Source organism: Stegodyphus dumicola, chromosome 4, assembly GCF_044657685.1.
Source record: "Stegodyphus dumicola isolate Sdum_Otavi_A_Nest chromosome 4, ASM4465768v1".
NCBI lineage: Eukaryota > Metazoa > Arthropoda > Arachnida > Araneae > Eresidae > Stegodyphus > Stegodyphus dumicola.
In genome coordinates, this window is record NC_140771.1 from 29103283 (window position 1) to 29129991 (window position 26709).

Consider the following 26709-nt stretch of genomic DNA (forward strand, 5'->3'; position numbering starts at 1 on the left):
GTATCCATAATTATCTAATATCCAGATCACAAGCATTTTTTTTTTTAAACCAAGATCAGAAAATGAGAATATAATAGTTAAATATAAAGGAGGCAGTGTGCCATAAAAGTGATTTTTCTCCCTATTAATTGAGATTGTGTGTCACTTTATTGAAAATACATTGATTGCCAGATATATGGATTCTTGAAGCTGTTTCCGTTTCTCTCAGTTGATCCTATGAAAAGCCTGACAGGATAAAGTTTCCTCAGTTGTCTAAGAGAATTTAAAATAAAAAAAGCTCAGGTACTTTTGTCTCTGAAAGAGTGACTGAATTGTGAAAATGTGGTCTGATCAGTACAAGCATAAGTTTGGCTGGAGAAGGGAGGTTTGCATCTGGGTTTGTTGAGCATGGCATCCAGAGAGAGCACTAGGCACATGACCTCGAGAAGTAGCCAGGAGCCTTGGATTAATGTTTAGTAAGCAGAAGTACAAAAATAAGAAAAGTATGTAAAGCAATAAGGTGGTGAATCAAACTTTATACAGTTCTTGAGTTATTCTACAGAAATGATTAATACAAGTCTCTTGTCAAATCCTTAAATGTACTTTTTAATGTTCCTGTGGCAAGACAATGAATGCTTCATTTTATGATGGCGGATAGGGAAAACCTTTTCCAAGTATAATACAGGCTCATTTTTTTTGACATCCAGGAAATTATGCAGAATGTGAAAAATGATCAAGCTCATGGTCATGTTCTTCAGAACACTGAATTACCAGTTTTATGGTGTAAAAGAATGCATTGTCATCTTGATTCATAACATGTTCCTTGGGTTCAAAATTTGAACTATGGGGAGGGGTATTTAATCTGTTCCTCGACAATAATGTAATTTTCAAGTACAGTCAATGTTTCAGACTTCAAACGTCATAAAATTGTTATCCACTTATATGCATTACTGTGGTAAGTATGAAAATACTTACTCATTTAAATTTAACACATGGAAGGTCATCACATGGTGCCGCTTGTTTAGTAACTGTATTTCGCTTTTGCTTAGTGGGGTGTTTCTCATACACCTTTTCGTTGGAATAATACCAATGAAAAGGAAAGAATTACATTCTTAAGAATATAAGCTAAATTAACATGGCAAATTGTGCTCGTATGCTATTCTTATCTCTGCTGTTTTCTCAAAATTAAAGTATGAATTTTCGTTTATGTCAAAAAGAGTTTCTAATTCTCTAATCTGCAAAGCAGAAGGGTATTTAATACTTGGCTTCTGTGACAATCTTAGCACAATTCAAACTTAAGAAAGTACAATTTCAAAATTAGGCAAAACTGTCAAAGTTATTTTGATAGATTTTTAATGCTGTAGAAGCAAAATTTTTGCAGTTAATGGACTTTGTGAAGAAATTTGGAGAAAGAATAATAAATAAAGATGATATAACAGAAGATTTCCATTGCTATGACTGTGCCCCAGTCAGCATTCAACTAATGGATGGCAAAATCTGTCATATGGTTTTAAATCCAGAAAATATCACTACTAATAGTGAAGAAAGTGATAAAGAGGTTTTTAATGGAAAGATTGCGATTTACAGTTTAGTGGGAATTTTTGACATGGCAACTTTGTAACTGAGCCAGAAATGTCTGTTTATAAAATGAAAGAAAAGTATTAACACAAAAAACAAGTAAATGGTGAGCTTTTTTGGTAAATTTTGATTCTGGTAAGGGTATAAATACATCTTTATTTCTTAAGCATCTCATATTTTGAATTTTATAATTTCTGTTATCTTACTAGGTTTAAAATAAGAATCTAAAATCTTAAATCACCTGAAGTCCCAATGATTCCATACCTCAGAAGCAGTTCTTCAGTTTTTCTACAGAAATGATTAATACAAGTCTCTTGTCAAATCCTTAAATGTACTTTTTAATGTTCCTGTGGCAAGACAATGAATGCTTCATTTTATGATGGCGGATAGGGAAAACCTTTTCCAAGTACAATACAGGCTCATTTTTTTTCTGACATCCAGGAAATTATGCAGAATGTGAAAAATGATCAAGCTCATGGTCATGTTCTTCAGAACACTGAATTACCAGTTTTATGGTGTAAAAGAATGCATTGTCATCTTGATTCATAACATGTTCCTTGGGTTCAAAATTTGAACTATGGGGGGGGGGGGTATTTAATCTGTTCCTCGACAATAATGTAATTTTCAAGTACAGTCAATGTTTCAGACTTCAAACGGCATAAAATTGTTATCCACTTATATGCATTACTGTGGTCATAAAGCAGTCCAGATCATGCCCTTTGAAAGAGATTTCTGCATATAAAATTTCCTATAATGAGAACCTCCTATAAAACTTTGAAAGCTGGTGAATGTGAACTTATCATTGAAAAATGCACATTGGCATTTTTTATTCTTCTAAGTTTTGATCTTTACACTTAAGCATGGGTGTAATTATCATTGGTTTTACAGTAGCTATCCGACTATGAATATTAACATCTTAATTCAAGAGGATATTAATTTTGTACATAAATTTGAATAGTTGTTTTTGTAGTATTTATTGACTACAATTCTATTTCAATAGTTTTATCTTATCCTCAGCATTTACTCTGACTAGAGGAAGTTCTCATTTCAAGGCATATGGCCATAAATCTGATTAATACAGGCTGTCATAATACTTCCAGAGCTCTTGTTTTGGTAAGAAATGACTGCCAGACAAGCACCAAGAATTTTTCTTTTTGTAAATTCTGATATATCTCTCTTATGCGCTGTAATTCTCATGTTTGAAATCAGTCCACCAATCCTTTTGAAAGTTTTAATTTCATAATGTGCTGCTGTTGATAAAATTTTAAATCATTCAGATTTCCTAGCCAGAAATGTATTTGCTAGCCTGATATTGTGTTATATTTGCCAAATGTTTCTCATTCTTTCATTTACTTGTATGTGCATCATTATGTATATAAATACGTTAAAGTGACAGATGAACTCAAATTCAGAAATTATCAGGCTTAAAATATTTAAATTGTTTAAATTTACAAAAGCTAGAGAATACTTCTTATACTTAATGACTGCCTGAATGTCACTAATACTGTTAGTTTGTTGGTTACATTCAGCATTAGTTTAGCCACATTAGGTAATTAAGTAGCCAAAATATTAGTTTTTTAGTCCCATAGGTTAATTAAATGCTTGCTGTAATGTACAGGGTACTTCACAGGATATAGAAAAAGAAAGTATTAAATAACTGAACTGAAAAGTATTTTTATTTCATATTTTCAGGATTTGTGCATGTGAATAAAAAAAATTAAAAGATGAGTTTCTCAAAATGTTTTGCTATGTGAGAAGACAAAATCTCAAATTAATCAAAATCTCTACTTGAAATTCACAGTAATCTGCTTGAGTTGGTCTATTGGAATTGACCTTATCACTGTTTCATCTCCTCTGTGATTTTTTGGTTGATCCCTCTAGACTTGATCTTTATTATAGCTCTGTGAAAAGAAGTGTAGTTGTAATAGGTAAGGGCTATAGTGAATTTTAGAAAGTCCATTTAAGTAATTGTCCATTTGCGTAATGGATTTAAAAAAGTGATTTGGGAAAGGCTTTGTGATGGCACGATTATTATAGTGACACCAGAGCAAGTCCAAGCTGCCTCCTGTTAAATGTGGAGGAGCTTCATCCTGCTGAAACTGTGCATCTGGAATCCATTGTTCTGGTTCAGGAATGAGCCTTGTTCTCAAGAAGTTGAGATAGCACTATCTCGACTTGCCTGAATAAAAAAAATACAAACCCAAAATGCCATCAGCACACAAACAACACCAGATAGTGACCTTTTGTGGATGAAAGCACTTGACAACAATAAATTCTAGCTTATCACTGTCCCAAATCTGTTAATTCTGGCTATTGACATAGCCATCCAACCAGAAGTTTGCCTCATCAGGAAAAAATTATATCGGCACATTTGGAAAAACCATATCTATCATTTTTTGCATGCTGTTGGTAAACTTCAGTCTTTTTCAATAGCATCTGGGATGAGCGGTTTTTCTGAATTTTGTGAGAGAAAATGTAAAGATCTTTGAGGGCTATTCTCCATGCTTTAGCTGCACTGATGTTAAGTTGTTGAGCCAAGTGTCAAGTTGATATAGATGGCTTTTTCACATTATTGTTTTGACAGCGGTCATGTTTTGGATATCCTTGCTGTCTTTTTTTTTTTTTTTTTTTTTTTTTTTTTTTTGTGGTTTTCATGCCTACTTTGTCATCTGTTCGTTCCAATTTGGCAATTAATGCTCTTAACATACATGAAAATGGCTTTGGTCTATTTTAGAGGAACTACATCACTTCCTGAGTGTTTCAGCAGGTCTGTGTTCACAAAGATGAAATGTTTTGACTAAATACGCTCTTCGATTGAATATTGATACATTGTGGTGAAAATAAAATATTCTTTGAAACTAACCAGAGTCTAAATAAGTTTCCTTTAGGTGCCTGTGCATGCTTGCATAGTTTCACATCTCTAGTTCCACCTGTTGAAGAGTTATTCAACTTAAAGTTTTGCTATACCGTGTGAAGCACCTTATATGTGACTTCTTTATTTCAAGAAATGGTGCAACCACTAAATTTACTGTGCTTATAAAAAGTACTTTTATTACTTTTTCAATATTTATTGAGCAACAAATACATGTGTAACACACCTTACAGTGTAAGTTTCCTATGCATTCATATACAAATGATCATGCAGGTTTTGGCCATGTCTGTCAAATATGGTCATATTGTGTATTTTTCTGACATAATCTGTTGTTATGAATTGTACTGATTTGTTCTTGAAACTACCATTGTACTCAGTTGCTAAAATTGACCATCTTAGTTGCTCAGTTTGTAATATGCAAATTTCAAATATTACAAAAGGTTTACATAGTTTGCCGCTTTAACAAAGAAGTACAAAATTGTTTAATGTGTGCACAATGAGATGAGTCTTATATATTTTTAAACATTTTGCTTAGGTTGAAGATGAAACTGTTTTGCACAATATTCCTTATATGGGAGATGAAGTTCTTGATCAAGATGGTTCCTTTATTGAAGAACTTCTGAAAAATTATGATGGGAAAGTTCATGGTGACAGAGAGTGTGGTTTTATAAATGACGATATATTTGTAGATTTAGTGCAGACGTTAGCCAACCAGTTAGATCCTAAAGGAATAAAATTCGACTCAGATGAAGGTTATGAAAAATCTTCTCCAGGTCGTAACAAGAAATGTGGTCGATCACCACCATGGAATGTTCCAACTACCACTCATCATGGTAAGTTTTTTGATAATCTGTCAGCATGCTGTCAAATTTTATGCTTTTTTTGGGGGGAAGGACAAAATTTTCAATCTGTTAGTATTCATCTAAGGAAAATAGTTTGGTTACAATATACTTATCCTTGTCAGAGATACAGTGGACAAGGAGCTAAATGCCTAAAACTGCTAAATATTAATTGTTCATATTATATTGTTGATATACCAGTTGAAATGCTGATTTTTGATAAATTTCCCTGTGCTTAGCAAATATAAGCCTTTTTCCTTTAGAAAATTTTGTGGAATTTATTTCTCCTTCAGACAGTTAGCCTTTACCATGAATGTTTTGGCTTACTTTGTAGAGACTATTAAGTGTTTTTTTTTTTTTTTTTTTTTTTTTTTTTTTTTTTTTTAAAAGCCAGGAGTTGTGGTGTCACTGGGATTCAAGCCACAAGTATTTCATTTGCTAGTTTTTTTTTTTTTTTTAATTATTTATAATATTTAAAATAAGAGTCAACAAAGTCATTAAAAGCAAGGTAGACCAAAGACTGAGAAACAAATTCATGAAATTTTGGTAGCCAGTTTATTTCAATCTACATTTTAATGAATTCCTTGCAAGATAGAGGAAGGGGCAATCAAAAAGTAAATGGAAGACACTTTGCTGAATGCCGAGACCACAATAACAAATTGGAAGACATCAGCTTAATGCGTTTAAGATAAACATTATACTTTCCATGCCCAGACAAAAGTTATCTAACATTAAAATAGAATAATAAGTCCTTATTTCTCAGTCTTTCGAAGATAGTTGGAAAGACCTTTTTTGTAATGTCTCCCTTATCAGAAGTGATATCATCATTATTCCATTGTTTAATCGTTTTAGGTTTGAATATTTTTTTAAAGTACGATTTTGGAATATTTACATCAATATTAATGTTTTTTTAGTTGCATTCTTTTCAAGCCAATCAGCTCTTTCTTTTCTATATATCCCCACGTACCCATGAACAAATGTAAAAAGCACTGAAATATCCTTCTGTAATAGATCCCCAAGAGACTGCTGTATATTAACAATATCATTATATGATGAAATATTTTTAGGGACTCCACGGAAGAGAAAGCAGCAGTGGAAATTAAGTAATTGGAAATATGTCTATCCTAGCTAGTATCCATTTAATTGTAAAACTAATACATAGAAATTCAAAAATATAAGCAGTGCATTGATTTCTAATACAAAACTGGTGCTGCTCAGTTTCATCCTCTTAGATGACATAAACAAAACCTACTCTGTCATCAGTTTTACTATCATTCGCATAAGCACGCTGCTGAAAATGAATTTTCATTAATATCCATTGTATCCAAAAATTTGTACTGGTTGTCTTGCAGTAATATGAAAAAGTGCAGACAAAGGCAGTTAATGATCAAAATGAGAACTGCAGCAATTAGTTAGGCTGTCCTTTTAACCTATGCATTGCAGAATAATTATATCTGGTGGTAGAAATCCAGCAGGTTTAAAAACAACATTATAACTAATTATTCAGTAACCACTGATAACTCGCTGGAAAATTTGCCTCTGAATTTGAAACAGATTATAAGAGTTAATCTTTTTTTTTTTTTTTTAGGGACAATCCTCAGTTTCTATACCCATATGAAATGCAGGGAAAAGTACCTTATTAATAAATAATTGCACCAACATTCGATTTAACACCAAAATTAGGGTTTAAATTCAGTCTGCACTGAAGTCTCTCACATTTATTAGAAATATACTTTTTAATTACAAGTTACAAGTTAAATTTGCTATCGAGCAAAACAGGATAATATTAATAGCATATTATTGTATTATAATAAACAATATTTAATTTCATTCACCATCTCAATAAAATTATCATTAAAAACCATTTGATATCCTTATAGATAGTATTTCTTCTTTCACTATCCTGAAATTCAGATTGTATTGTTCATTTGCTAACTGGGCATACTAATCACATATACCACAAGAAAATGCATGGAAGCAGAATAATTCTTTATGTCTTTCCTGTTTAATTAAAGCTTGAGAAAAGGAGTGATACCCACTACTGTAAGATAGAAACAAATTTTCATCAACTAAATTTAGTTCAGATGCCATTCTAGTGATCAATAGCCTCCCCCCAGCCAGGAAATGTCAAAAATCAGTTGTGCTCTCACAGTGTTTTGAACCTCAGATATTCCAATTACTAGCTGAAATTACTTACATCACAAAAGCACACATGGAATAATGGAGATCTTTATAGTCTGATCAATTAATTTCCCAGAACATTTTTTGCAGTGGCTGAAATACATAAAAGTTCAGCAAGGAAAATCCCCTACCCAGCAGTCAGGCTTAGTACCTAGGAGCAGTTCCAAAATTTTGCCTTGCATTTCGTAGGTGCTAAAAAGGCATAGTGCTCTTGCAAGTCTATGCACTGGTCACGCTGAGACTCTTAAACCTGTTAGCAGATATTAAATTTTTCTCACATTTTCCTAAGTCTATTAAATGTACAGGTTTTTTTTAATCACTTGCTTTTATGCACTAATCTAGATCTTCATCATCTACTGCTTAATCTTTTTGGAGTATTGGATGCATTAAAGATAAATATATTTCTTGATTTTGACTAGCACCAGCTAGGTTGGGAAGAATTAATATCACTGAGAATATGACAATATAATTAATCTGTCTTTTGAAATTCTAATTTTTCATGCCTTTTTATTTCCTTGTACGAAGTAAAAAGGAAGTATTGTAATTGCGAAAATTTTCAGGCATCATATTTCAATGAAAATATCCATTTTAACTGCTATTAAATGCAATTTAACGATGTTTTTGCATGACATCCATACGCAAGGACAGAATAAAAGACTCCTTTCCCCCAAAAAATTATAAAACTAATTTTAAATGAATTCTAAAGAGAATTTTTCGTGGCGTCTGTATGTATCTTGCATAACTCAAAATGAGTAGCCTCAGAATGTTGAAATTTTGTATATAGAACTGCTATAACATTTATATGTGCACCTCATATTTTGGTTACAATCGGCCGCACCAAACGTATATAAATATATGTATATATATAACCCCTCTGTTAACTGGCTCGATGATCTCAGTTTCTTTACTGTTATGTGTTTGTAAGTTGTGCATTTTTTTCTTTAAAAATGATTTAATTATGTTGTTCTTATCTTCCGGTTAAGGTTTTTATGCCTTTAGTAAATCTGCACGCAATATTGGTGGAGTTATCAACAATTTAAAAGTTGTTTAAGTGCAGCTAAGTCTAATGAATTTTGCGATGGCGGGCATGTTTGTTTACATTTCAAACTTTGCAAAATAGCAGATTTGTTGCCAATCTAGAGAAACCAAGCTTTGCAACAACAAACATAATGCCTTTTTTTTATTACTGCGAATTAAATCATGTTTGATCCATTCGGAAATTTATTCAAGGAAGTAAGTGTTTAAAATTTACTTTGTAATTTTTAACATAGATATTTTGAGTTTTTATGTATTTTTGCCTTGTCGGGATGGGAGAACTGAATTAATTGAATGAGAAATGCTGAATCGTCTGTAAAAAACTGTTTCTTTTTTATTTTGTTTGCTTAATTTCTTTTATACATTGTTTTAAATTTATTATAGTATTTGAATAGAACGTGTGGCAACGATTAAATAATTCTTCAAATGCTATACATTTATATGCATTCTGATTTATAGTATGAACGAAATGTAATTGTAAATTTCGTTAAGTTTCTATTAAGTGAAGCTAGCGCCAGAGTATCGCTGTGGTAAACAAATGTAGTGAATTGTAAAGAATGCATTTATTCTATTGTGGTTTATGCGCTATCAACAAAGTAGATTTAATTCATTCCAATACGTTTAAATGAAATGCAGGAAAAATATGCGTATAATTTAATATATCGTGTAAGGAAGTCATGTTGTGTACACATCAGATTTTTTTTTATTAAAGAAAGCATAACTTGCATATTTTAGAATAATTTTTTTTCTTTTTTATGCACTCTGTATCCCCTCTAAAAAAAGGAAGAAAAATAAAATTGAATTATATTATTTTAGTTTTGGTTAGTTCTAATTGCAGTATGTATGTAATTTGCTTGCTTCCAAAAATGTCATCACCACTAAATTTACAATACTGCTTTTGTATGTTTCAGATTTTGTTACATTTTACAATAGGTACTGAAAATGTAGTAAATAGTTTTAGAATAATTTAACTTATTTTTATAAATACATGTGTGCTTTGTTTCAGAGAAATCCTCAGCTCCAGAACAGCATGACATTATTTTTGCTGCCATTTCAGCAGTATTTCCAGATAAAGGATCTCCAGAGCAATTAAAACAAAGGTATAACTTTTAAATTAATTGAATGGAATTGAATCGGATTTTAAATTAATCGAGCAATATCATATTTAACGTATCCCATTGATCATGAACTGTGGTCAAACAGCACAACTTAGTGCCATTTATGAATAAACGTGATTTAACAACACATTCATAGCATCTACATTTTCATATCCCCAACTGATTCTCAATAAGCCATGTTTTGTTTTTATAAACAAGGATATAAATTAACTGTTATTGCTGCATATTTGTCTTGCATTTTTTGGGGAAAAGTGATTAAAATTTGGGACCTGGCTTGTACAACATGCAAGAAGTAGATTATTTTCATAATTACAGGATTCTAACATTTAAAAAAAGTGTGTATTTATTAATGGCCACAGTGGTCAGCTGAATATGGCAACAAAAGAGTAATAGGTCAAGACAATAACTTGTGGTAGTTTGTAGGCATAGCATTTTTAAACAGAGCATCTGTTAAAATCGGAAGACATAACAAAATAGCAGAAATCAACAAAGGCCTTTTTTCATAGTGCAAAAATGAAACGGGTCAAATACTGATTGTTTATTAAATAAAAATGTGTCAGTTCCTTCAGAATTCCACAGGAATGATTGCCGCAGCTTTGGCACGATCTCGCCAGTTTTCAAGGTTTGGTGGTAGCCAATTTTAATGGTTGACAGGATAATACATATCTACCAACAATTCATAAATCTTTGATTAGTTTAATCATAAATGTAGAAGACTGCATATAAAATTAATATTTATGCTAAACAATTTTTTTATTTTTTAAAGAAATTAAAAGCATATTCTCAAAAATCTGAGAATAAAACTGTTACAGTGTTAATGAGAATGAAGAAATGTGAAATTTAATATTTTGTTAATGAGATCAAAATTGATACTGATTTGATTAAATATGCTTTATATTTGACTGTTAAGCACATGAAATGTATTACATTTAAATAATGACATAATTAAATCATAAATTACATAATAAAATTGACATATTTATAATTCTATTAAGTGGACATTAGTGATCAAGAAAGGTGTAAAAATACAAACAAGCAGAATTTTATATAATTTGGATAAATTTTATTTAAAATTGTGTAGGACATTTCTCTTTACCCATCAAATCTTGAAAAGCATTTTTCACTTTTGCTGCTTGATTATCTAATTTGAATTAAATTTTTCTTTAAATGATGCATTAAGATAGGCTTTATCCACCTCTAGAGCTATATCCTAAACTGAATTATTCCTGGCTCTTCTTTTGTTTTTGATTTCAAATCTTTTTCACAACAGCCAGTCTCCATATCTGTATTTAAATTATATTGTTAATAATTTAAGTGTTCAGATATCAAATATCTGTTCAAAGACTAAAATAACCATCACTGTTAATTGTAACAAAATTTACTGCATGTATTCTTTGGTTATAAATACTACTCCTCTTTATGTGTGGGCTTACATGGCTGTATACTGGTTTATGTGAAATTGTACATTTGCTTTTCTTCCTTTACATACTTTCTGTGGGTTAAGCATTAAAATATTTATGATATTCTAAATAAATATATTTCTACTCCACACTATATATTTCTTTACCAGAGAAATATTGTGTGTCGCTCAGACAGATACTTCAAGTTTCTTGAATCTTTATTGATTTTGCACTTCTGGTCCTCTAGTTGCTTAACATTTGTAAAATGTATATATACTGCTTTGTTTATGTACTGCTTTGATATCATCTGGCTAACTTGTTGAACATAATCTTTCAACTGAGAATTCTTCTCACTGTCTGCATATGCAGTTGTTTAATAGCTCAGGTTGGGAACCAGAATCCTTTAAGTATAAAATTGTTCTCTTTTCTAACTTTATTCGGGGAGTAAGCATGTGTTGAAAATTATGTCTGAACTTTGCGATTGTGTTTAAGATTAGAGCAAATGATTACCATCTAAATTTCAAACTCAAAAACCTGTTTTGTCATCTAGCTAGTGCTGCTTTAAATGTTACAGTATAAGAGTTTCAGACTTTACTTGTTAATTTAGGTAGTAAGCAGCAAGAGAAACAAATGGCCTATGAGTCTCTAAGAACTCGGGAAGTTTATTAATAAAATATTGTCAGCATGTATTTGTTTCAGATCTGTAATTCATTACTTCCTTAGGGTTTGATTGGCATTTGATCCTTATCTCTTTGATAAGGATCAAATGCCAGTCCAACCTATCATAATCCAGAATTTCTAGTTAAGAAAAATTGATACATTACAAAGTCCAAGATCTGGACTCGTTGGGATATTGCCAATTCCAGATTTGCGATTTTTCAGAATATTAAATCATCAGTTTAAATCAAGTAAGCAAGCATGTAGAAATTATAAAATTAAAAATATGAAATTGTGATTTATGAAATAATGAAGAATTTATGATCTAACAGGTATCAAAATTTACAAAAAACAAAAAAAAAAAAAAAAAAAAAACTTAATATTTATTTCTTTACTTTATTAAACTTTTTATTCAATGTAAGTTGTTTCAGTTACTTTGTTTTTTATACTAATACTTTCTGTTCAATTCTGTAGACAGATGTAATTTATTGTTTGTCATAAAGTTCTCTTTGTTCAAGTCCTGTAATTCCTGTGTCAAGACTTCTAACGTGACAGTCGAAATTTTTTCATCTTGAATAACCAATTCTTCACTATAAGTGACTATATTCACTATAAGTTCACTATAAGTGACACTATCTACTTATAGTGTCAATTCTTCACTATAAGTAGTGATATTTTAGTTGAGGTTATAGTTTAGTGTGGTGTTGAGTGTGTTGTTGAGTTGTGGGTATGTTTGTGAGTGTTTTGAAAAACTTCTGTTATATCATCTTCATTTATTATCACTTCTCTAGATTTCATTGCAAAATTCATTAATTTTGAAATTTCACCTTTGGTTTGCAATACAATCAAAAGTCGTTAATTCGGACACCCATAATCCGGAATGATCTATAATCCGGACCTCAAAGCTACAAACTTTCTGCGCATGCGTTGCGTTGACCTTTACGGCTGCGCATATGTGTGTGCGCATGCGCATAATATATTTACGCCTGCGCGTTTAATGTATAACAGACGGTATAAGCTAAAATTATCTAATTATCTATTTCAGTTAATGTTGCAGATTGCGTTGTTCCTTAATCTTCGAATTGGATCTGGCTTATTATTTTTGCAGACTGTTAGCGCAATTTTATAAAAATAAGCTTGAACTTTCGATTATGTCAAATAGAATTTCCGATGCTGGAGATCCCAAAGGATCTATCTACAAAGCGAAAGTATATTTTGATGTCCATCAAACAAAAAGTGGAATTGCTGCAAAAAATGGATAAAGGCATATCCTTTGTTTCTCTAACCATTCCGAAATCTGTTTTATCAATTTCACACTGCTCTGCGGGGGATGCCGCGGCGCGCAATGAATTGGAAGTTGATCTGTCAGCACTATCCTTATCTTCAGGGCAGATGTTTTTATATTATTTGGCTTATAAATCCTTATTAAATGTAGAATTTCATCTCGATGTACTCCATCTTTGATATGATTTAAATCAAATTCCTCGTCATTATAATTCGCTTCCGATAGTGAAGAAAGTGACACAGAGGTTATTGAAAACGAAAAAATTTTGATTGTCAAATTAGTCTGTATTCTCGACACAGCAATTATAGGACTTTGATGCTAAAGCAAAGTTTAAAGTTTATAAAATTAAACATTTAGCAGTAGTAGCAATAAAAGCTCCCTGAGGTTATATGTTGTGCAGACATGGAAGACAATAAAGATGTTTCAAACTTAACCAATTTATTAACAATATATAAAAAAATAAAAACACGAAGAATAAATTTAAACAATATCAGAGTCTTAGAAAAAAATATAATATAACCATCATTTTCAAACTTTCATTCATCAAATAATATTTTACCTGGTCTCCAAAAATACCGGCATTCAATACAAACAAAATGTCCTAAACAGAAATTATGCGGTCTCAAATGAAATTGGCTACACATTCAATAAGTCCATGATCAATGGTCAAGAAAGCACCTGAAATTTAAATTAAGTCCTTGAAAGCACTTAAATCCAGCCTAACTCCGCTTACAATAGTTGAACACGAGGAATCGCCGCTAACTTATTTTAAATGCCGCCTTCATGAAGAACATGGATGCCGCCCACGGCAGTCACTCACATTGCAGCCTCTGGAACCAAGGAACTTATTCTGGAAAGGTCATCTTGTATACAGGAACCAAGGAACTTATTCAGGAATAGTCATCTTGTGGACAGGAACCAAAGAACTTATTCAATAATAGTCATCTTGTGGACGGAACCAAGGAACTTATTCACCGGACTGCACGCATCCTTCAAAAAGGGCTGGAAACTGCACACCCAAGAGCCAGGAAAGCAGGAGCTAGAAGGGCTGAGCCAGAGCGACGCGAGATACTTATACCAGAAGTAGGCATGACGTCATCTCACGGCAACCAATCAGCTATCGGCACGATTCGGCTTTCCAGATGACGTAACATCACGTTTCGTTTTTGCATCTTAATTAGGGTGAAACAGTCCGTTCTCAACACAAACAGTGGCAGTGAAAAAAAGAAGTAGAAGTAACTACTATATCCCATTAAAATAAGAACTAAGCCTAATAAACATTTCAAGGAGGAGAGATGATGCAGTAAAAGGGTTACAATAAGTCATATTTTCCATCAAATGCCCCCCACATCATCATCTCCGACCTGAAATAAAACTGAACGCCGGTATCTTTACGAAATTCAAGACAAGAATAAATAAATATCACAATTTCATTCAATTCAGAAATTTTTAAGAAAATTTTCTTTTGGGAACATCTTATTCATTATTCAAAATTTTACCATAACAAGAAAGTCCAACATGTTACAAAATGATACAAAGACATATGTATGATCAGACACTCAATACTTTTACCCAGGGCTCTGGTCAATCATACAACATTCTACACTATACAGTTTTACATTTACCTAATACTCATCATAATATGACTTATAACATATTATTTTTCAACTAAACAAAACTCTTAATTTAAAATTAAATACACAGAAAACAAGTTTCACAAGAAAATTGTTCCACAAAATTTTATCAGGTTATGCTTAGTCAGCGGTTTTGTAATGGGATCAGCCAGATTATCTTTACTTGGAACATATTTTAAATAAAAAATTTCCCTGTTCAATAGATCACGAATGAAAAATAGTTTTACATCTATATGTTTTGTCCTTGAGTTTTCAATGGGTGATTTTGTAAAACATATAGCAGCCATATTATCTGCAAACAATATTGGTTTTGAAACATAGTTACTTGCAATTTTAAAATGAATGCATTCATCCAAAATGTTTTTAAACCAAACTAATTCTTTTGCTGATTCAGTCATGGAGATAAATTCAGCCTCCATAGTAGACAAACTCACCCCCCTTTCTTTAAATGTACGCCAAGATACAGGTGATTCTCTCAACAAAGCTATTTGTCCACCAATAGACACCATATCATCCCTGCTTGAAGCAAAATCCGAATCTGAATATATATTAAGCTTCAGTTCCTTGCATACCAGTTTAAGTTTGTTCTGTCTGGTATCGGAAACATATCCTAAAAGTTTAAGTAATCCTTCCCAGTGAAACTTACCAGGATTGCTTTGGAACTGAGAAAATATATTAACAGCATAAGCTACATCCGGACGAGTATGATTGCAAAGAAACGAGAGACATCTTAAAACATTTCTATAAGGATAATTCATCATTTCAGTCGTTTCTTCTTGTGTACTGGGACTTTTTGAGACTGAGTATTTCACACCTTTAACTATTGGAAGGGAAGTAATTTGTATTTTGAAAGACTTGAAACGATCAACTATGTCTTCTATATATAATTGCTGATGAATCAAAACACTATTGTTCTCATATTCAAATTCCACACCCAAAAGCTTTCTTGTTTTACCAAAAATTTTCAAATCAAAATGTGAATTCAGGACTTTTAATATCCTTTTAGCCTGAACTTCACTTTCTCCAAACACAACAATATCATCAACATAAACCAACAGAATGACAAAATCTTTAAAACGATAGGCACAATTACACTACTCAAACTTGATAAACCCTAGGTTACATAGTGTTCTATCCTACTCTTAGTACCATAATCGCCCACTCCGATGCAGACCATACAAAGCCCTATCTAAACGACACACAAAAGTTTCTTTATCTCGCTCTACAAAACCCTGAGGTTGGGACATGTAAATTTCCTCTGATAAAGGAGCATAGAGATAGGCACTTTTTACATCGCATTGTATATTTGCCCATCCAAGGTGTGCAACTAAAAGAGAGAAAAATAGCCTTATTACTGAAAAGTTAACTACAGGAGAGTAGGTTTCATCATAGGTATCGTATTTAATTTGCCGATAACCCTGAGCCACTAAACGAGCTTTAAAACGAACAATGTTTCCAAATTCGTCATGTTTAATGTTGAAAATCCACCTGCAACCTAGTGGAGTCTTGTCTTTAAGAAGTGGAACAAGATGCCATACCTTATGCTTTCGCATGTTGGCCATTTCCTCTTCCATTGCCTCTATCCATTTAAGCTTTTCTGTGGATTTCATTGCCTGGCTGTAAGTGTTTGGAATTGAAACCTCTAGTCAGCTATCTCGGGTATATGACGTTGAAGGAGTGCCAGTTGGGTCGATTTCACCTCTAAAAGTATTGCTTCCCTTGAAATCAAACAAGGTAGGATCATACTGAATATTATGTTCAGTGCAATACCTTTCTACATCATTTGGTGATCGTAGTCTTTGATTAGACCCCCTCTCAAAATAATACACATCCTTACGAGTGCCGTCTGGCCTTGGAACAGGTTTATGAAGCCAAGTTACTTCTCTCAATGTAGATTGAGTATCAGTACCAGTTGTAGAAGAAGGTACATTGGTATCGGTTCTTTTCCTCTATTTCAGGAAAATAGCCAACTGGAGTATCAGTAGATTGGAACTCTATCCTTTCTTCAGATTCCAAATCAGGAAGGATGCCCAGCGCAGCTCCACTGCCACGTTTCTGCATTCCAATTGACTCTTTAAAAGTAGCATTTAAGGTTTCTACTACCTTTTGCTCATTTTCCAACCAAATCTTGTACCCTTTTGTTCGTACACTGTACCCAATCAATCGGCCCTTCGTTGCCTTTGGATCAAGCTTAGAATTTCTTTTAGCCTTTGGAATTCCCACATAGGCAATCGTTTCAAATGCCTTAAAGTGACGTACTGATGGTTTCCGCTTAGTGTACAATTCGAATGGGGTTCTATCTTGGGCCTTATGACAAATTCTATTAAATGAATATGCAAAATACATTACTGCATCTGACCAAAATTCAGGACTCATTCCACTATCATGTAAAATTGCACGTACATTGTTGAGAGCTGTTTGATTGAATCTCTCACAAACTCCATTCTGTTCTGGAGTATATACATCTGTAAATTCGTGCTTTACACCATTTTTATTACAGTATGACCTGAATTGTTCATTATCATATTCTCGTCCATTATCTGTTCTAAAGTATTTCAACTTAAGGTTCAAAGATCTTTCCGCACATGCTATATGCCTTTCAAATACTTCAAACACTTGACTTTTCTCTACAATGGGGTACACTATCACATAACGAGAATATTCGTCAATAAAGGAAACGAAATAACGTTTACTATTCCTACCTGGAATGTTAATAGGTTCCCATACATCAGAAAAAACCCTTTCGAGCGTCCTCTTTACTTGAATACCTTCTAAGGGTCTATAGGAGATTCGTCTTTGTTTATTGATTTGGCAATGTTCACAAAACAAATTAGGTGAGTGCTTTAATACAGGAAGACCTTGAACTAAATGTCTCTTACTAGTCCTGAATTTATATGACCAAACTGACCATGCCATAATTCACTATTGTTATGCTGAACTGTGGATGCCTCAAATTTTACAGATTTGCCCCCCTTTTTCACTATTTTCGGGAATACATGATAGTTACTTCCTATCAACTTAGCTTTGTACAAGGTTTCATTTTCATCATCAGTAACTTTAATTTGCCCATTTTTACCATAAAATCTTGCTATATTGATATCCACCTTAGGTTCAGATATTAAATTTCGTCTTAGTTCAGGTGAGTATAAAACATCCTTAAGCAAAATAACTTTATCCCAAATTTCATTTTAACAGTACCCTTCCCATAAATTGGAAAAGTTACCCCATCAATAGCTACTAGCATATTCTCATTCTTCACAGGAGAAAAAGTATCGTACAATTCACGATTTTTACAAAAATGATGAGATGCAGCAGAATCAAAAATCCAACTATCATCATTTTCCTCCAAATTGTTAATATTAGCTTGAGCTATAAAATGGGACTGAGCATGGAAATTATTTTTACCTTTACACAACTTGGGTTTATTCTTACACTTAGGAGATGTTTTATTACTACTAGATACAGCTGAGGAAACAGAAGAGACAGGCGAGGGTGATCTGGAAAAATTACTTTTCATTCTACAGTATTTTTGAATATGACCTGAACGGCCACATTTATAACACTTGAGCCCTTTAATCTGCTTAAATTTTGGTTCACAGTGAGTACTTTGGACTTCTATAGTCTTATTGGAATTTTCCCTATCTATCTCTCTTAAACCAAGATGCGTTTCCTCTGCTAGTATTTCAATTTCAACATTTTTAAGTATGAACTTTTCATCTGGCCACCTCAAAACATTCTGAACTACTATATCCTATTTATCCGGAAGGAACCTAAGAAACTGAAAACATATGTATACATCTACTACAGCTCGATTAATATCAGCTAACTGTTCAGTTACGCGTTTTAATCTAGAAGAAAAGAAACTAATACTTTCATTTGGCTAAATTTTACAATTTAAGAACTCTGAAAACAAGGACATATGTCTAGATCGATAATCTGGCTGGAAGTATTTGGCAAGCGTATTCCATGCCACTACCAGGTCATCAAGTTTCTATATTCAGGGCTTACATTCATATAAATTAAAGATAATGCCAAACGACTTTTATTTTGATAGTCGGCAATAATTTCTTTTGTAATACCTTTAACATCATTTAAATCAGGATATTTTTCAATACCTTTGACCAAAAGCCATGCATTTTTCTCATTTAAAACAAACTTCATATCTTAGACCATGTAAAATGCCTCAAGTTTAGCAATATTATGCATAACATTTAACAGTAGCCATATTTGAATATCAACAAAAACTGCCCCCCAATCTCTTAAGTCCTAAATTAACTTTAAACTTCAAAAATCTGCACTAAAGATAACTCAGGGCTGGGCCCATAACCAAAATGATGCTAAAGCAAAGTTTAAAGTCTATAAAATTAAACATTTAGCAATAGTAGCAATAAAAGCTCCCTGAGGTTATATGTTGTGCAGACATGGAAGACAATAAAGAGGTTTCAAACTTAACCAATTTATTAACAATATATAAAAAAATAAAAACACAAAGAATAAATTTAAACAATATCAGTCTTAGAAAAAAATATAATATAACCATCATTTTCAAACTTTCATTCATCAAATAATATTTTACCTGGTTTCCAAAAATACCGGCATTCAATACAAACAAAATGTCCTAAACAGAAATTATGCGGTCTCAAATGAAATTGGCTACACATTCAATAAGTCCATGATCAATGGTCAAGAAAGCACCTGAAATTTAAATTAAGTCATTGAAAGCACTTAAATCCAGCCTAACTCCGCTTACAATAGTTGAACACGAGAAATTGCCGCTAACTTATTTTAAATGCCGCCTTCATGAAGAACATGGATGCCGCCCACGGCAGTCACTCACATTGTAGCCTCTGGAACCAAGGAACTTATTCTGGAAAGGTCATCTTGTATACAGGAACCAAGAAACTTATTCAGGAATAGTCATCTTGTGGACAGGAACCAAGGAACTTATTCACCGGACAGCACGCATCCTTCAAAAGGGACGGAAACCGCACACCCAAGAGCCAGGAAAGCAGGAACTAGAAGGGCTGAGCCAGAGCGACGCGAGATACTTATACCAGAAGTAGGCATGACGTCATCTCACGGCAACCAATCAGCTATCGGCACGATTCGGCTTTCCAGATGACGTAACATCACGTTTCGTTTTTGCATCTTAATTAGGTTGAAACAGTCCGTTCTCAACACAAACAGTGGCAGTGTAAAAAAGAAGTAGAAGTAACTACTATATCCCATTAAAATAAGAACTAAGCCTAATAAACATTTCAAGGAGGAGAGATGATGCAGTAAAAGGGTTACAATAAGTCATATTTTCCAACAGACTTGAACAGCGGAACTTTGTAACTGAACAAGAAATTATGTCTGTTTATAGAATTAAAGAGAAAGTATTATCACATAAAACAAAGCAACTTAAACAACTTACATTGAAAGAAATGTTTAATAAAGTAAACAAATAAATATTAAGTTTTTTTTTTTTTTTTTTTTTTTTTTTTTGTAAATTTTGAGACCCTTTAGATCATAATTGTTCTTTATTTCATAAATTATGGTTTCATATTTTTAATGTTATAATTTCTGCATGCCATCTTACCAGATTTAAACTGATGTTCTATAATCCGAAATCGCCGAAGTCCCAATGAGTCCGAATTATTGACTTTTGACTGTGTGTGAAAGTCTTCAAATTCACAGCTATCATCTTCATCATCCTCACTATGAAGTACGGTAGCTGGCCATAAATTATGCCAAGCATTTTTAAAGTATCTAAAGACACATCCTCCCACTATCTAGTGATGCTCTATGCATCAGATTTTATGCTAAAATATTTCAAAAATTCTTGAATAGTATTGCCATTATTCAAGATGTTTGAACTGGATTTTAAAAATGTTACTTTATATTTGCATTTTAGCATGCGCAATATTTTGATATCTATAGCCTGAATGATGGTCGTAGAATATGGAGGAAAGAACATTATCTTTCACTAAAACTGTATATGAGGTATGTACTGAACAGATGTCTACAAGCAGGACAGATTTTGCGTCATCAGCTAAACAAAGCAAGTTCAAATATTGCCGAGCCTTGGGTATAAAATTATTTTCAACCAATCTTTCATTAATGCTTGCATCATCAATATTCTTATTCTTCTTTATTTGCATGATATATAAAAGAGAAAATCTTTATTCTTTTAAATGCTTGAGGTCGTATTTTTTCCGAAAAAGAAAATTTTACACTTATGCATTCTTGCTGGATTTGTGCATGCTAAAATTGTTAGTCTCGCTTTGGAATCTTTGACACTAGTTGGAGCCTTTTCTGTAGAGCTCCCTAAGGTATTTCATGGTACATATTGCCAGATAAAGACCAGTTTTATCAGCGTTGTAAGGGGCCCTCCAGCGGTAAAGTCGCTGAACACTGGTAGTTCGGTCCGAGGTTCGAATCCCGCGAACGGGCTGGCTGCATGGGTATTTCCGTGGTTTTCCCCATGTGTAACGTGTATACGAGCCAGTTTCCCTTAGAAAGTCCTCCACGAAGGCATCCCTCCCCTTAGGCAGATAGCCCTAGTGTGCTTTGCCATAATTAAATACACCACACACCACCATCAGCATTGTAAATTTGTCCTGGAGATGGACTTTTCACTATTAATGAATTCTATGAATCCATCTGGAAATAGTTCAGCAGTTTCAGTATCAGCTGAAGCTTTTTCACTTGAAATTTTTAATTGTTTTATACCATGGTGATTTTTAAATTTGGTTAACGAACCTACCTGTGGAATATGTTCTCTCAGCTTTTAAGTTAGTTTCTTCATGAAATATTTTGACTTGCCATTAGCATTGGACCTGTCAATGACATATCTTCACTGTGATGCTGTCTGACATATTCAGTCGTCACTTTGTCATTATTCTCATTCTTAGCATAACAAATAATTTTTCTGTTATTCATTGCAAGTGGGGTGTCGGAAACCACAAAAATTTCTATAAGTTTCTTTTTCAGTTTTCTTATATCATGTACATTTTTTTATGTCATTACTTCCTCATCAATATTGACTTTCAAATGTCATACTCCTTGTGTAATTCTGAGATTGATATACCTTTATGCATTTTTTGCAGCAATTCCACTCTTTGTTTAATGGACATCAAAACATGCTTTTGCTTTATAGATCCTGTTGCAGCTCCAGAATTAGAAACTCTTTTTGACATAACTGAAAGTTCAAACTTTTAATTTTCAAACTTTAATTCCTGTAATAATAACAGCCTGCAAAAAATAATAAGCTGGATCAAATCAGAAAGGTAAGGAACACCACAGTCTGCTTTATTAACTGAAATTTCTTGGGATCAGATAGATTAACCTAGCTCAACATTGTCCGCTATACTTTATTGGCTATGTATCATGAGATTGTTGACGAAAGACAAGTTGTTCCACTAAATATTTCTTTCTTCTATCATGCACTCAGACAATTAAGCCTAAATATTATTATTTTAGTTATTTATTATACTAATGTCTATTTCTTTCACATTCTTAATTTCTTATCTGAGTCCCTAATAAATCAATTCCTACATATACTTAAGGCTCTTTGAAGGCTGGCGCAATTACTGCCTGATCAATCGCTGCAGGTGCTAAATTCTGCTACCAAACGCCTCCCTAAGTTTTAAATTTTTGCCGTCCCTAAATTTTGTGTCCCAGTGCTTTCCCTAAATTTTAAAAATTTTGTTTCTCTGTGCTTCTCTAAATTCCAAAAATTTTGTCTTCCCTAAATTCTGTCGGCCATATGATCTCTGATGCCAATTCTGGGTTTATGTGAATAACAAATCAGTTATTCTTAATTCAAACAGCACTAAATGTAATCTTTTGGTCTATAAATATCATTAACAAAATCTATTTTAAACATATAGAATTGTTAAATTTTTCCTGGTCAACATTTCTTAGCCAATTAGCTTAAATCTGTAATCACCACCAAGCATTATATCGACATAAAAAGTTACCATGGACTTTGTTATTCGATTATTAATATTAAAAAAATTGCTTAGGTGTTGCAGCATGAGTCATTATTTAAGTTCACATGTTGATAAACATGCAGTGATGAAACCAAAATATAATGATTCACCAGGTTGGCATATCAGGGATATAAAATATTAGTAGATGTCAACGATGCTTTTATGTACTAGAATGTTTCCGTTTGAGATGTATGCCAAGCAGATATGTAGCTATGGAATAAAATTAGTGATCACACAAATTTATTCTAAAATGATTGTTTCATTTCTTCAACAAAGAGATATTTTACTTAGTACCAAAATGAAATTAAGAATCGGAGTCTCCACATGTTTTATTATGGAGTGGGAAAAAATCAAATGCGCATGCATAATGCATCCGCAAAAAAAGTTGTTGGTGTCTTTGACCGGATATTGGACATCCGAGTCTCGGACTTTGTACTATACTTCCTTGTTAAGATAACCACCATGCTTACTTATCTGAATTGACAAATTTATCATCCTATTTCTAATGTTACAAAAAGTTTTGCATTGTGTTTAACACAGAAAAACTAAAAATTGTGTAACATTACTATTGCATTTTGTTATAGACTATGTGCTGTTCATTATAAATGATAGTGCTTCATTTCTGTGAAGTAGTTTGTTTGTGTGGGCATATATAAACCTCCGCATCTTAGCCAATTTAAGCTTTAGCCACTACTAAGACTAGAAGTGGTGGTCATTTTATTATGGAGAGACCTAATAGGCAGCCACCTGCTATAAAAGGACAGACAATTTACATCCATGCCTAATCTGGGATTTGAAACCAGGCCTTTTGGTACAGCAGTCAGAGTCACTATCCACTTTTCCATCTAGCCCGCTTATGGGTAAAACTTGGGGCAGTGTAATAAATCTATCTTGGGATATCCAATATTTATTTCTGTGGGTTGTAACTACTTGGGTCTGTTGAATTTAAAATTCAGTTCTGCCAACCTACCTCTTCAGATATAATTTTTGAAATTGATATGTCTTTCTTCCATGTAAGTTTCTATCTGTTATTTCTTTTAACCAAAATTCCTTTCATTTCATTTTACACTTGAATGACCAACCATTAATGTACACTGTACAAAAAAAGGGGGGGACAGATCTATATTCAAATTGCGTTTTTCATGTCTCAATAGTGCTGTCCTAATATAGGTATTTTGACACAAAATTGGACTTTTTCTGAAATGACATGGCAATTTTTTCCATATTTCAATTCTACGACTCAAATTATGCCATATTGCCAAGATTTGTAAATATTGTACGAGTAGTTTTTAAAAAATTAGCTCTCAAAATTTTAGCTCGTCAGTGTTAATTGAATTTGCTATATACAGTCAAAAGTCTTTAATCCAGACTCGTCGGGACTTCGGCGATTCCGGATTATCGATTTTTTCCGGATTATAGATCATCAGTTTAAATCTGGTAAGATGGCATGCAGAAATTATAAAATTAAAAATATGAAACCGTAATTTATGAAATAAAGAACAATTATGATCTAAAGGGTATCAAAATTTACAAAAAAAAAAAAAAAAAAAAAAAAAAAAGCTTAATATTTATTTGTTTGCTTTATTAAACATTTCTTTCAGTGTAAGTTGTTTAAGTTGCTGCATTTTATGTGATAATACTTTCTCTTTAATTCTATAAACAGACATAATTTCTTGTTCATTTACAAAGTTTCGCTGTTCAAGTCCTATAATTGCTGTGTCGAGAATACCGACTAATTTGTCAATTAAAGCTTTTTCGTTTTCAATAACCTCTGTGTCACTTTCTTCACTGTCGGAAGCGAATTATAATGATGAGGAATTTGATTTAAATCATATCAAAGACGGAGTACATCGAGATGAAATACTACACTTAGTATGGAATTATAAGCCAAATAAAATAAAAACATCTGCCCTGAAGATAAGGGTAGTGCTGACAGATCAACTTCCAATTCATTGTGCGCCGCAACGTCCCCCCCCTCGCCGCAGAGCAGCGTGAAATTGATAAACAGATTTCGGAATGATTAGAAAAACAAAGGATATGCATTTATCCATTTTTTGCAGCAATTCCACTTTTTGTTTAATGGACTTCGAAACATACTTTCGCTTTGTGGATCCTTTACATATTAGTAACTATATATCGGAAATTCTATTTGACATAATCGAAAGTTCAAGCTTACTTTTATAAAATTGCTCTAACAGTCTGCAAAAAATAGTAAGCCGGATCCAATTTGAAGATTAAGGAATAACGCAATCTGCAACATTAACTGAATTAGATAATTTTAGCTTAGCTTATACCGTCCATTATACATTAAACGCGCATGCGTAAACATATTATGCGCACACGCATATTCGCTGCCGTAAAGAAATTATGAAATTAAAAATATGAAACCGTAATTTATAAAATAATGAGCAATTATGATCTAAAGGGTATCAAAATTTACAAAAAAAAAAAAGCTTAATATTTATTTGTTTACTTTATTAAACATTTTTTTCAACGCTCGCATGTGTAAAGCATACATTACGCATAGCCGAAATTAGAAAATTGCAACCAGAAAACTATTTGATTTGTATTCGTGATATTTATAATGACGAGGAATTTGATTTAAATCATATCAAAGACGGAGTACATCGAGATGAAATACTACATTTAGTAAGGAATTATAAGCCGAATATAATAAAAACATCTGCCCTGAAGATAACGATAGTGCTGACAGATCAACTTCCAGTTCATTGCGCGCCGCGACGTTCCCACTCCCCCCCTTCCCCCGCACAGAGCTGCGTGAAATTAATAAACAGATTTCGGAATGGTTAGATAAACAAAGGATATGCCTTTATCCATTTTTTGCAGCAGTTCCACTTTTTGTTTGATGGACATCGAAACATACTTTCGTTTTGTAGATCCTTTGGGAGCTCCAGCATCGGAAATTCTATTTGATATAATCGAAAGTTCAAGCTTACTTTTATAAAATTGCTCTTACAGTCTGCAAAAAATAATAAGCCGGATCCAATTCGAAGATTAAGGAACAACGCAATCATCAACATTAACTGAAATAGATAATTAGATAATTTTAGCTTATACCGTCCATTATACATTAAACGCGCACGCAAAACGTATTCTGCGCTTGCGCACACACATATGCGAAGTCGTAAAGGTCTTACGTGCACGCGTAAACGCCTATGCACATGTGTCAAAGCGGCGCGTGTGCAGAAAGTTTTTAGCTTTGAGGTCCGGATTATGGGTGTCCGAATTAACGACTTTTGACTGTATTTATCAATCTCTGTTTTTTCTTAAACTTACTTGATTTCTTCTTCCAGAATTCAAAATTTAGGCTTAATTCAAATATAATTTGCACATTTTTTATGATTTATTTTAAAAATTTGTATTTTTAAATATTTTTTGTAAATTTTTGCATTATAACCTATAAAATTTTTAACATCATCTTAAAGTAGATATATTTATAGGCACACCTGCAAAAAATTTATTCGGACATTTGAATCTCAACTTTTGAAAGCATCGGGGATGTCTTCATAGAAGCAATGTGATTTGAATGAAAATTTTGTTTATATACTTTCCTCAACAGTCATTTCTTATGTATCCTTTGCAGGTATAGAGACTTGGTGGACAAGAAAGACAACACATCAACTCTGCCTGAATGCACTCCAAATATGGATGGGCCCGGAGCTCAGTCTGTGATAAGGGAACAAAGCATGCATTCTTTTCACACATTATTTTGCCGCCGGTGTTTCAAATATGATTGTTTTCTTCACCGTGAGTATTCAGTTAATTTATTTATTTATTTATTTTTATTTTTAAATTTTTTACTTTTATTTATTTATTTATTTTATTTTTATTTATTTATTTATTTATTACTTCCTTGTACGAAGTAAAAAGGAAGTATTGTAATCGCGAAAAGCTTCAGGCAGCATATTTCAACGAAAATATCCATTTTGATCGCTTTCGAATGCAATTTAACGATGTTTTTGCGTGATATCTATAAAAGACTTTTCCTCCAAAAAAAGTAAAAAACTGCTTTAAAATGAATTCTGAAGAGAATTTTTCGTGGCGTCTGTACGAACGTATGTACTTACGAACGTACGTATCTCGCATAACTCAAAAACGAGTAGCCTCAGAACGTTGAAATTTTGTATATAACAC

At 32.7% G+C, this 26709-nt stretch overlaps 1 protein-coding gene across 2 annotated transcripts in view; it reads left to right on the plus strand.

Moving 5' to 3' along the window:
- Window positions 1–26709, plus strand: part of E(z) (histone-lysine N-methyltransferase E(z)) — a 106391-nt gene that overhangs the window by 28546 nt on the left and 51136 nt on the right. For both annotated transcript variants that reach the window (XM_035351013.1, XM_035351014.2), the window contains exons 6-8: window positions 4965–5262; window positions 9491–9584; window positions 26159–26322. In XM_035351013.1, coding sequence (XP_035206904.1) covers window positions 4965–5262; window positions 9491–9584; window positions 26159–26322 — 556 coding nt within the window. The remainder of the gene's footprint in view (window positions 1–4964; window positions 5263–9490; window positions 9585–26158; window positions 26323–26709) is intronic.